Raw genomic sequence first — 13324 nt, 5'->3', positions numbered from 1 at the left:
AAATAATCAATTTCTTCCTGTTTCAGTCTTGGTAGTTTATAGGTTTCCAGGAAGGCATCCATTTCTTCCAGGTTGTTTAATTTATTGGCATAAAGCTGTTGATAAAAGTTTCTAACGATCCTTCCTATTTCATTGGTGCTGGTTGTGATCTCTCCCCTTTCATTCATAATTTTATTAATTTGGGTCCTTCCTCTATTCTTTTGAATAAGTCTGGCCAGTGTCTTATCGATCTTATTTATTCTTTCAAAGAACCAGCTTCTACTTCTGTTGATCTGCTTGGGCAACTAATTTTGACAAAGCAGGAAAAAACATCCAGTGGAAAAAAGACAGTCTCCTCAGTAAATGGTGTTGGGAAAATTGGACAGCTATATGCAAAAGAATGAAACGGGACCACTGTCTCACACCATACACAAAGATAAACTCCAATGGATGAAAGACCTCAATGTGAGACAGGAATCCATCAAAATCATAGAGGAGAACATAGGCTGCAACCTCTTTGACATCGGCCACATCAACTTTTTCCATGACACATCTCCAAAGGCAAGAGAAACAAAAGAAAAAATGAACTTGTGAGACTTCATCAAGATAAAAAGCTTCTGCATAGCTAAGGAAACTGTCAAAAAAAACTAAGAGGCAGCCCACAGAATGGGAAAAGATATTTGCAAATGACACTACAGATAAAAGACTGGTATCCAAGATCTACAAAGAACTTCTCAAACTCAATACACGAGAACAAATAATCAAATCAAGAAATGGGCAGAAGATATGAACAGACACTTTTCCAATGAAGACATACAAATGGCTAACAGACACATGAAAAAATGTTCAAAATCATTAGCCATCAGGGAAATTCAAATCAGAACCACATTGAGATACCACCTTATGCCAGTTAGAATGGCAAAAATTGACAAGGCAAGAAATAATAAATGTTGGAGAGGATGTGGAGAAAGGGGATCCCTCTTACACTGTTGGTGGGAGTGCAAGTTGGTACAGCCACTTTGGAAATCAGTGTGGAGTTCCCTTAAAAAGTTAAAAATCGAGCTACCCTATGATCCAGCAATTGCACTCCTGGGTATTTACCCCAAAGATACAGATGTAGTGAAGAGAAGGGCCATATGCACCCCAATGTTCCTAGCAGCATTGTCCACAATAGCTAAATTGTGGAAGGTGCCGAGATGCCCTTCAACAGATGACTGGATTAAGAAGATGTGGTCCATATATACAATGGAATATTACTCAGCCATCAGAAAGAACAATTACCCAACATTTACAGCAACATGGACTGGACTGGAGGAGATTATGCTAAGCGAAATAAGTCAAGCAGAGAAAGACAATTATCATATGGTTTCACTCATTTATGGAACATAAGAAATAGCAGGAAGATCAGTAGGAGAAGGAAGGGAAGAATGAAGGAGAGATCAACAGAAGGGGAAATGAACCATGAGAGACTATGGACTCTGGGAAACAAACTGAGGGCTTCAAAGGGGAGGGGGGTCGGGGATTGGGATAGGCCAGTGATGGATATTAAGGAGGCCACGTACTGCATGGTGCACTGGGTGTTATACGCAAGTAATGAATCATGGAACTTTACATCAAAAACTAAGGATATACTGTATGGTGACTAACATAACATAATAAAAAATTATTTTAAAAAAATTTTTATTATTGAGTAGTTTTATTATTGAGGAGTTCTCTATGTGGTCTGGATATTAATCCCTTCTCAGATACATGATTTGCAAGTATTTTCTCCGATTCTGCTGGTTGTATTTTCTCTCTCTTGTTAGTGCCCTTTGATGCACAAAAGTTCTTAATTTTGATTAAGTCTACTTTATGTGTTTTGCTGTTGTTGCCAATACTTTTTGGGGTTGTATCCATGAAATCCTCATTGCCAAATCCAATGTCATAAATATTTTTCCCAGTGTTTTCTATAAGCGTTTGTAGTTTTAGCTCCTAAGTCTAGGTCTTTGGTTCATTTTGACTTAGTGTTTGTATGTGTTGTAAGGTTCATTCTTTGCATGTGAATGTCCAGTTTTCCCAACACCATATGTTGCAAAGACTATTCTTTCCCCATTGAATTGTCATGGCATCCCTCTCCAAAATACTTCCAGTGCTTTCTGTTGAGTTCCCACTGACTGACCTTAAGAACTAATGCAACAGATTGGGCCTCTCTGGTCCTTCAATCAGTAACACATTGAACCTTTTACTGTACTCATGTGTGACTGTCATCCCAACTGAGGCATTGTGTGCCCATATGAAAGATGGAGGTTCTTACTCAATAGTACCTTTCATGGAATTTCCTTGAATTTGTTTTTTTCCAATTTAGTTTCACTTTGAATCACAATGTATTACATGGATAAGACATTTTAGCTTGGAAAAAAGTCAGTCAGTGCTGTGGTTTATTGCCTAAGGTGGATACCTGATTGACTAGGGGAAAAGGAAAGACATTGGACATAGGTTTCTAATTATTTTTGGTGCTATGACCTCACAATTCCAAGTGTCAGATGCTGTTGTAAATAAGCCTTTTAAGGTGTCTGTAACAATAATTCACAGAGATCGTAAATATACACTTGTGGAGTAGAATTATAACACAGCAAAAAGGATAACGTTTGAAAACAGGTACTTGTGACCAGGGATTAAATTTTCAGTTTGGGCAACCAAAGTGAATTCAAAAAGTCTAAAAAGTCAGGAGACTTAGACCCAGGCAAAACTGACACTCTCTGGAAAAACACCAGGCAACATGGAAGGCAGGTCTGCCCGTACGAGAGTGTGTGCCAAGATATGGGGTGGGGTATTTGGACAGCATGGGTACGTTTCCTGTGAGAGTGGAAAACCAGCAATGCATTTGAGTTAATATGTAATTTCATGACTGTTATTCTTAAATCAGTAGAGGGGGGAGGGAGAAGGAGAGAGTGGAACTAAATATGTCAGTAGAAGGTTGACTGTTCCATTTACATTCTCCAAAGTTGATCTAGTTTCACCAAAAAACTTCTTTTGGACTTCCCATTTATGAAATGGAAGCCTCCTCACGTTTAGAGCTGCCTCATTTGGGGTATATAGGGCAGTATTCCCAGGACAAGTTCTCACTGGCATTTCGTCTCCATATCCTGCATGTGCCTTATATGTGAATACTTAAGACGCCTCTACTGCTCTGTCGAATGCAAGAAACAGTGCTGTGGAAGCTCAGTCCTACTGGGCAAGGTCATGAACGTGCACACTCACGTACCCTGTGTTCTGTGTTTTAGGTAGGTGAGCCCCTGGACAAAGTCAGCCCTGTCAGTCACCAGTTCCAGCTGTGATGCTCTAAGTCACAGTAAGTCTGAACACTGGCTGTCTATGGACCTGCCCTGACTCTTAGAGCCTGCTTATGGGGGAAGGTGAGTGACTGCAAAGTATCTTTTATTTGCTTGTCTGTGTACCAGGAACATAGGTAACAAGGTCAAAGTCAGCCTTGAGAACAGTGAGGCCATGTGTTTGACCCTCTTCTGTCCCTGATGTGATACCACTGGGGAGCAGCGCCAGGAAGTTTAACAAAGAAAGGCGGTGGACGCCGTGCATGATCGTGTAGGAATGGCCTTCCTGGCTGATTCTAGAGTCGAGGTGCACTTTGAAGAAGCAGGTCTAAGCTGAGACAGAACGTTTATCCATGGCTTTTTCCCTTGAATGTTTGAAGAGGATGGGAACCCTTAGAACTGTTTTTCCCCTAAGTATTCCCTGCTTTTACCCCTCCTGGCCCTTCTCCCACCATTTGCCAAAGAATGCTGGATGGGGACTCTGAAGAGCTGGGTCTGCTGTCACCTTGTTTATTGGGTCCCCCATAAATGTGCACCAGCCTCATGCAGGGCCCTCGTGCTAAGCACAGCCTGCTAGCCTGGCCCTACTGACAGTCCTGTGTGTGCAAGGGTGCAGTGCTGTGTGTGGCTGTGCTGGGAAGGAGCCTGTGTGGCCGGCATGTGTGTGCGTGCATAGAGGAGCACGTGTGCAGGAATGGGGGGCTGTGCACGTGTGCAGAGTTTGTGTGCCTGTGAACGGGACTGTGGGGACATGCACAGGTGCAAGAGCATGTGTGTTCTGTGTCCCTGTGCACTCCGGGACCCTGAGGTCCAGACTCTCTCTGCCGGGCCTGCAGAACCCACGTTCTCTGGCCTCAGATTGAGGCCTCAAGTTCCTTCCGTGGCGCACGTGCCGTGGTCATCCCTAGGTCGCTTGTAGGTTATTCATCTGTGTCTTTATGTTACACAGGCTTTGCTCAGTCCTTGAGAATACATTCTAGGATGCTTTACTCACCTGGAGACACAAAGGTGGCCATTGAGAATGTTTAAGCTGTGCAATTTATTAATCCAGATTCACAACACAAATATTATATAGGTTCTGAGTTAACGTACCCCCCTCCAGGTGGCTGTCAAAGAAACATGTGCATCTTTTAAAAGTCACAAAACTTAACAATAAGGGACACTGGGCTCCTCACTGCCTTTCCAGATGTTTTCATTGTTCTCCGTAGCAGCTTCTCTTCTGCCTGCATGTTGTCTGTCTGGGTTTGTTTGTTAATTGCAGCTCAGCGTGTTAATCCTGTGGTGCTTGACCCAGTTCCATAAGCCTGGGCCTGTGTTGTTTCGCTCTTTTCTTTGTTCCTCCCATTGAGGATGGTTAAAAGCATTTCAACTTCCAGGTGTCTGGTTGGGCTGAATGTCAGTGACTCGTCACAGTGGACTTGAACTCTGCTGGGTTTGGATGGGAGCCGATGGGAAGGCTCCTTTGTCATGACTGGTGTGTCCAGGCTGTGGTCAAGAGTGAGGCCAGCTATGTAAACCAGAGCCAGGTCTGACCGGTATTCTTCAGGTATCTCTGGAGCCTGGGCCAGGCTGCGGCTCACCAAAGCTGGGAGCTGAGGGGACCCCACACAGGGCTTTCTGCCTCTTTTCCAGCCCAGGCAGGTGCATGCTGGGGAGCCCTGCACTGCTTGTTAGCCTGCCGTCTGCCTGGCTGCATTTGCCAAGTACCCATGTGCTTGATGGTCTGGGCATCTGACCCCATGTCAGGTGTGGGACATGGCTACAGAAGCAGTGGGTGGAACCCATGAGAACAGGAAACCCACAGCTATCCAGGAGGTGACTGGCCACTGAGCCCAACATGTCCCAGTGACCCTGAAGCCGCTGAGTGCCCACAGCTGGCCAACCTCTGGGTGGTATGGCACTTGCAGGCGGGGATCCCCCACCCCATTTGCAGTGCGCCCTCTACCCAGAAACTGCCCAAGTTCACGTCCTAAGTTCTCACCAGGCGTGGTTTCTCTCGGCTGCCTCTGGCACGCAGGGTGCCCCCATCCCTTGGTTTCTCTGGACCTCTGGGCCACTCCCTTCTTCTCTTTTGTGGCCCCCACACCCTCAGCCACTTCCTTTTGGCTGGTGACTCTGGTCTTTCATGTCCCTCCTTCATACCACTTCCTTTCCATCTAGGCTCTCTCTGCTTCCCACCTGCACAAAACAGGCCGGCGTGCCCCATGGCAGTATATCTGCTTGTGGTAACCCCCCAGATGGCTGGCCTTGCTGTCACCACCTGCTTACCTTGCACCAGACCTGTCTGTTGAGGGCTGAGGCCTGCGCTGGCCAGACGCACCAGCCAGTGTCTGGTCCTCCCCAGGCCCTCAGTAGCACTTGACGCTGTCGGCTGCCCAGTGGGCAAGAGCCGGGTTTCCATGGCCCGAGCTTTATGACCGGGAGCAAGCCATGTGTGACTGTGCTGCTCCTTCCCTCGTCTGTCCGGGAGTAAGGACGGGTCCTCCACAGAGACCTGCTACAAGGTGGGAAGTAGCCGGCAGGGCCAGACGCATGGCAGGACTGTCTGCAGGCCAGATCTCAGTACCTTCCTCCTTGCTTGGCCAATAGTGGCTGATGTCCCCAGGACTCAGGGCTCAGTCGGGCACTGAGGACAGAGCTGCCCAGGCTGTGGGAGCACAGGGAACAGCCCCCCGTCATGGCAGTGACAGTGCCTGAGCCATTTTGTCACTTTGTGCCGAGCTTCAAGCATGTATATCCTTCCACTGAGGAATGATATCTGTAAATATGTATTCCAAGGAAACAAGAGAGGGGCAGGAAGAGGTCCACCCACAGAGGGCTGTGGAAACATTCTTTGACATAACCACGCAGGGCTCCTGGGTGGCTCAGTCAGTTAAGTGTTTGCCTTTGGCTCAGGTCCTGATCCCGGGGTCCTGGGATCGAGCCTGAGTTGGACGTGCTGTTCAGAGGGGAGTCGTCTTCCTCCTCTCCCTCTGCCACTCCCCTCCCCCGGCGCAGGTAATAAATAAATAAGTAAAATCTTTTAAAAAATATATAACATCTCAAAAACCTGGGAATACAAGCATTGCAGTTTGGTTACATTGTCTACATTAAAATGCATAACATTTTATGCATAATAAGAATAGTAAAATATGGGGAACTTGATCATTGTTATGTAGGTTTAAATATGTTGACATAGAAAAATTTCATATGTAATGTTAAATGAGAAAAACAGGGCAAACGTGGGTGGTTTCTCCTATTTTTATTAAAAAATATAATGACACACACCACCGAGACAAAGGTCTGACTCAGTGGACCTCAAAATACCCCACTATCACTGGTGGTCTTTCTGAATAATGATATAGGTTATTTTTTTCATAAGTGCATTTTCTGTTTTTTTCTGCAGTGAGCATCCAATATTTGTGCTATTTTAAGTTGTTTTCCTGTAATGAACAATCAGGCTGACTGGTCAATAGCACCTGCATGCCTCCACTTTCTGTGCTCCTTTGTTGGCTCCAGAAAGCCAGAGCCTGTCCTCACAGCCAGCGACTCCTCTCTGCATCCGTGTTTTTAGCTCTGCCTGTTACAGGTTTTTATCATTTGTCTGCATCTGGTTTCATGTGAGCTGGTGAGCTAACAGTGCTAAGTAGAAGGTGGACTGAGGGCGACTTTGTCCTGCTCGGTGGCAGATGTGCCTTCCCCACCACTTCTCACGGGGCTGCGTCAGCCCTCCCATCAGCGCTGCCCACACCAGAGCCCTGCATCAGGATGGCTTTCAAGGACATACAGCGCTCATGCGTTTCTAAGCTTACGTGTGTGCGGCTTGCTTCTAGGCCTGGACCTAGCAGCCCTAGATCACCAAAAAAAGGGGGAGGGGGAGAATTTGCAATTGGTGCCGCTTCGGGCACCTCATCCTGCAGTTACAGGACCGAGTGCTTCAACAGGACTAGCTTTGTGCCAGGCCCAACCGTGGCAGACAGCTGACAGCAGCAGTGACAGCTCAGGCCCTAGGAGCTGCATTTCCATCACTAGGGCCCACCCACGCCTTCCTGTCCAAGGGCTGAGCTGCTGCGGCCCATGTCCCGCAGGCATGCTGATGTGTGCGCTGGCCCCTGTTTGGGGGACGGAGTCATTGAAATGACAGCACATCCGTGCCGGGTGCACCCCTCCAACGGAATGAGGGGAGTTGGGCGAAAAGTAGGTCACATGTGCCCGGTCGTATGTCACGAGGTTTCCAACCTGAGGCCAATGGGATTTGTAGCCTCCTTTGGTTAGGACAAAACCCACTCTGATTTTTCTCCTTTAGCATTTCATCTTCTCTAGACAAGGAGGGTGGCCATCTGTCTGATAGCCGCATCCAGCCGGCTCTTCCTGACCTCCCAGAGCCGCTTTGTTCTGAGGTAAGGGGTGCTGGGGCCAGGGGAGGCCGCTCTGGCCAGGAGAACAGGCTGTGTGTCGAGGAGTGGGGCACGCGCGGGTCCTCAGGAGCTGCTAGCAGGGCCTGCTGAGGCAGGCACAGCACTTTCCATGACATTCAGAGGAAGATCCTTACATTAAGTTCTATTTTAAGAATATGGCTCCTTTTTAGGGATCAAGGTCCACTGTTACCACTCTCGTGTTAAAGTGTTAGTGTGTAAAAAGGTGAGCATTGCAATCTTACAGCTCTCTGTCGGTGACACTGGGGAGGGGTGGGAACAGGGCTCCCCTAAGACACACTGGCCACTCCACAGTCCGGGGCCCTGTGCTGTCAGTGCGGCCAGCGCCTTTGTGTGAGAGTGTCAGCCTCTGCGCCAAACAAGTGAGCTCCTGGCTTCACTAGTCCGCACGCAGCGTGGAATCGGTGTATCGGAGCCAGGTTAACACACGCATGCCGTTGTGTATAGAGAACGTGCAGTGTTGGGGCTTGTTACTTCTACTGAGAAAGAACGTGGTTCTCTGTATTATCTGTGGGAAGGCCGGCAAATGTGATTCCTTCATGGCCAAGCAGATGCGGAACGTGTATTTAAAAGTGTTTGTAAAACTAACATGAGTTTTGTAGCTTATAAATAACAAACTTTTATAGACTGATTGATCTTGCTGTCCTATACATGAACTAAGATACCGTTAGCTCAGTATCCTTCTGACGGACCTGTTTTGGCAGGTAATGAGCGGGCTGGAAAATGTTTGCAATGTCTGTACAGTGGGTACCACTGGCGCCGTATTTAGACAAAGACACGCTCTGCTGTGGGTTTGCTTGGGGGGGGGTGTCGGCTTCCAGAAGCAAAGTCATAATGGTGTTTGATCTGAGGGTGTTCTACAGAAGAAAAGCTTTTTGCCTTTCTGAGATACAATATTTAGAATTTGAATTTTAAGTAGCTTTCCAGGAAACATGGGCCCGTGGCTACGTTCACAGAAGTAGATGTAAACACGTGTGGATTATGGATTACTTGACGTTTGGATGTAAAGCAGCAGTTGTACCCGCGGTAGCAAAAGAAACCCTTCCCTTCGTGAGAGGGTGATCCCCGTCTCCCCTTACTGGCAGCCTCTGAGAGAATCACATGTGATATTTCTAAATCACATGTAATATCCACCTTACACTCTTGAAGAAAGAGAAATTATTTCTGCTTTTTCATTAAGATAGGGCAGAAAATTCCAAAGTCGTTACTATCTGTGGTGGTAAATGCTTCTCTCAGAAAGCCGCACGTACTTCAGTGCCGTGTTTAACAACCTCGCTTTCCTGCCTTGCCTGGCGCGCACCCCAAGGCAAGGATGATGTGCACACATGGTCATCTTAGGTGCGACCGAGACTAGATCCGCGAGTATGACAAGCATGTGTGTTCATGTGAAATTATAAAATCATAACAGCCCCCCCCAATTTATTGCCATTGGAGGAAAATGAGAACTGTTGTCTCTAGAAATAAAACTAGCATTCCGGCCATTGTTATGGGATGTTTATTTTCTCTTACTTACTGGAGGAGTAGATAATTTTTTTTTCCCAGAAATAACATAGATATAACAATGCAGAGGCAATGGCCATGTCCCTTTGTACTTCTCAGAAGTGTCCTAACACAAAGCAAGAGGGTGCGGTGCTCCAAACTCGTCCACGAGGTCCCGCACTGTACACGGCCTTCTCTTTCCCGCTGACCCGGGAAGAGAACACACGGTGGGGAAGGGGATGTCTCTGAACGGCACACTCAGTGCTTTGCCCTTGACTCGCCTGGAAACTGAAAGGGCCACACTGGTGTTGGGTCTGGCTGGCCTTCGTGCTTGGTTTGCCCAGGGCATGTGCTGTGTCTGTGAGCCCCCAGCTCTGCATAAGAAGGCAGACGCCCACCACCAAGAAGCAAGGAAGCCTCAGGAAGGGTCCCACATACCCCACAGCAGGAGCCTTTGATAGACATCTTCATTCTGGCTGAGGTGGGGGCTTCAGAGGTCAGGGCACTGAGCCGTCCTTGGGCAGAGTTGGCGTGTGTGGCGTGCCTGTGGGGAAAGCCCTGGGTTGCCTTCTCCCTGGGCCCTGGCTGCATTATTTTTTTTTTTAAGATTTTATTTTATTTATTCGACAGGATAGAGACAGCCAGCAAGAGAGGGAACACAAGCAGGGGGAGTGGGAGAGGAAGAAGCAGGCTCATAGCAGAGGAGCCTGATGTGGGGCTCGATCCCAGAACGCTGGGATCACGCCCTGAGCCGAAGGCAGACGCTCAACCACTGTGCCACCCAGGCGCCCCCCTGGCTGCGTTATTTTAATGAATAGTGCAGTTCTTGGAGAGGGTCCTAGACCACCACCACCATCACCCAAGGATTCTCCGGGAGAGGCAGGTTCTCAGCTACCACCGGCCATCTGTCCGAACCCTGGGTGAGCCTGGTCAGTGATCTGTCAAACCTTCTGGTGATGTTGACAGCCGTGTAGGTGTGGGAGCCACTGGGGCCAACCACACAGGAGTGAACGTGTGGATGGTGGTCACGCACGACCGGTGCAGGGAGCGTGTGGTCTGTGGACACGGCCGGATCGGAGGCTGAGAGCATCCTACTGAGCACCCGTTGGGCTCCAGAGCACAGAGGTCTAATGATCTGTCAGGCTGATAGGAACCAGACACACCTGTGGGGAGCCCCTCAGGGTGATTTCGTGTTTTATATGGTGTGCAACCCTGGTGTGCAGGTCAGTCCTCACCGTGCTGGAGCCTTAGAACCTGTTCTGCCCGTGGCCTTGCTGTGCGGCAGACCCCACTACCAAGCAGTGCTCCGTCGACCCTGCTGCTGAGCTGAGACTCCGGGAAAACCAGAAAGGAAGGGACCGTGGGGAAAATGGGGTCCCGCTGGCTGGTGTGGAGGCAGGAGCCCAGGGCAGCAGGGTAAGCTTGGGCAGTCTGCTGGCTGGCCAGGGGACCCCAGGAGTCGCTGTCATGTCCAGCATCTCTGAGGGGCTGGCTGGGGGCAAGGGATGAGCTCCCAGCTGTGCACATCCGCTCCCTGCCTGAGGCCGCCATCCCCGAGCAGGCAGCCGGCACTAATGTGTGTGCAGGGGCAGGGGCAGCATTAAAAACATCCGGAAGAACCCAAGAGGGGAAAAAGAAAATGCATCTGTGTAAAAAACATCCTACTGGGTGCAAAAAATGAGGGAGTCACGGGTGGGGGCAGAGCTGCAGGGAGGTGGGCTTGGTTTGCTTTAATGAAAGTGGTGTTTGAATCAGTAGGAATGGATAGACTGGTAGTAAATGCTGTTGGGCTGATCAGCACCCTAGTTAAAAACACCACATTTAGACTTACACCCAACACTAGGGTATTTGAGAGGCGGTAACAAAACTATAGAAGATTCACAGAAAATGTGCGTCGGGTTTTCTAAAACAGTCTTTCCCGGGGAAGGGCATCCTCAACAAAGCCGACCGGGCACCGCGCTCACGCGCCTGCACGTAGTGGCCGGCCGGGGAACAGTAGCAGCGCAGTAGAGGGGACCGCTCAGGATGGGAGCCGCAACCGCAGAGAAACGACCAGTTCTAAGAAACGCAGGCCGGCTCCCACTGTGCACCCTGGATGGGAGTGTCGGAGGAAGGCCGCCCGGAGGGCAGCGAGGCCGTGCGCCGGCCGCGCCAGGCGGGTCTGTCTCACCGCAGTGTGTGCGCACTGGTCAGGAGGTGCCTGCTCTCAGGACGGCGGGTGCCGTGTAGGTGGGAAAGTGAGCGGGTCGTCCTGCGTGGAGACGTGTCGGGTGGGGGCGGCGAGACCCCGGGAGCCGCAGCGGCCCCGCCTGCACCCCCGGCAGGGCCCCTGTCTCCACACAGACGTGCGCGATGCGCCGACTTTGTTCCTCAGCCTCAAACTGGAGAAGGGCCGGCACAAGTGCCCGTGTTTGTACCTGGAGTCCTAGAGAGAACCCCACTGTCACTTAGCACAGCACGGACGGCTCTCGGGAACATGGTTCGGTGTGAGGGAAGCCGGACGCGAGAGCGTAACAGTGGAAGGCACCGTGCGGACCCCAGCCAACAGTGCTGGGTGGGCTGGTGGGGCGGCAGGACGGGGCCAGAGGCGCCTCTCCTCAGGTCTGGAATGTTCTGTGTCGTGAATTGGTGGTCAGATGGGTGAGTGCATGTGTGAAAATCAGCCTCTGCATTTTCATGCCTGTGAATTATCCCCGCATTTTAAAATCCAGTCACAGAGCACACGTAGTGTGATATTTATGCAAAACAAAAGGACGGTATGTGTCCGCAAATGCTAAGGAAAGGGTCGGGTGAGAGCATCCCCCTCGGTGGGCGGGGCGGTCAGGGGCGCTCTGTCCCCTGTCCGCTTGTCTCAGAGCGCGGGGCCCGCTCTGCTGCCCGCACACCTCAGCTGGACCAGCTCTGCTAGCATGTTTGCCTTCTTACTCTGCTCTTTTTACTGGTTTTAAAAAGGAGTGTGCTGCTGTTATAATCAAACCTTTAAAAACCCACTGGCCCTGGTGACCGAGCGATGTGTATCTTTGACTTTCCGAGCGTCTGTTCCTGAGCTCCTCCCTCAGGCTGGGCTGGAGGAGGGAGGACGCAGGGCCAGGAGGCATTCCTGCTGACCTGTCCCCTGGCTGTGTCCACGGCACCTGCCTGGCGAACAGCCGCCTGGTCCCCCGGGCAATGCCAGCGCCCCCCTCCCTCTCCCCCTCCCCATCCTGTGACCCCCAGGTGTGCAGAGACTGTGGCTGAGCGGGAAGGAAGACCGGGGTCGCATGTCCCGTCAGGGGGCCCGTGGGGGCCGGGTCAGCTCTGTGGGCTGGCTCAGAACCTCAGCCCCCTGAGATGTTAGGCTCTGCAGCAGTGACTCCCCGCTTCACAGAGCTCGTGTGACACAAGCTCGAGATCTGGACAGCCTTCTCCGGCTGCTCCGTCAGGTCACCTGTGCGCTGTCTCTGCATGGATTTATAAATCTGCCTTCGCGTGTTGGCAAGTGGGAAAGGTCAGAGGTCGTCCATGTCCGCATCTTGCTCTGACACACCCTGAACTAAAAGCAAACCCAGCCCGAGGCACGTATGTCACAGCGGCAGGCTGCTGCAGGTTTGCAGGATTAAGGCCCCATCAGGGATTGAGGTCCAGGGGATTAAAGCTCATCAGGAGCATCAGCTGGGGGGAGGGGTGCCTGTGGTCAGTGAGGTCACTGACTCCGGGAGGTCGTGGCCTCACTGCCCCCCATTCCACTGCTGAGGCTGCCCCCGGCCCCTGCACCGGGCCACAACTACTCAGGTGCCCAGGGGGCATTTCAGCTCCCTCCCTCTCCCCCAGGGTCAGTCTGGCACAGGGAGGGGGCCACCCCAGCAGTCGCAGGCAGTGCCTCAGGCTCCCTCCTGCATGTCGGCTCCCGCCACGTGGGACACACTTCCAGGTGCAGACCCCTCAGCACAGCGAGGAGCCCGGAGGGGCAGGTCCACCACTGACGCCCCCTTGCTGTCTCCTGACCCATCCCCCTCCTGCCTTCCAGGTTCATCCCAGGACACACAGGGGGCCCTCCGCCGTGGGCAGGCAGCTCACCCAGCAGGGGACACAGGCTGTGGGCTCCAGTGGCCAGACCACGGCGTGAGCGTGTGTATTCCCCAGAGCCTGTGCCCAGCCGCC

At 51.0% G+C, this 13324-nt stretch overlaps 1 protein-coding gene across 12 annotated transcripts in view; it reads left to right on the top strand.

Moving 5' to 3' along the window:
- The window catches only part of PCBP3 (poly(rC) binding protein 3), a 273540-nt gene that overhangs the window by 204448 nt on the left and 55768 nt on the right, over positions 1-13324 (top strand). For all 12 annotated transcript variants that reach the window (XM_040621781.1, XM_040621792.1, XM_040621791.1 and 9 more), the window contains one exon: positions 3243-3374. In XM_040621781.1, coding sequence (XP_040477715.1) covers positions 3365-3374 — 10 coding nt within the window. In that variant the 5' untranslated portion in view covers positions 3243-3364. The remainder of the gene's footprint in view (positions 1-3242; positions 3375-13324) is intronic.

Source organism: Ursus maritimus, unplaced genomic scaffold (genome assembly GCF_017311325.1).
Source record: "Ursus maritimus isolate PB19 unplaced genomic scaffold, ASM1731132v1 scaffold_4, whole genome shotgun sequence".
NCBI classification, from domain to species: domain Eukaryota; kingdom Metazoa; phylum Chordata; class Mammalia; order Carnivora; family Ursidae; genus Ursus; species Ursus maritimus.
Note: the sequence above shows the minus strand (reverse complement) of the source record. Positions and strands in the feature narration are given on the sequence as shown.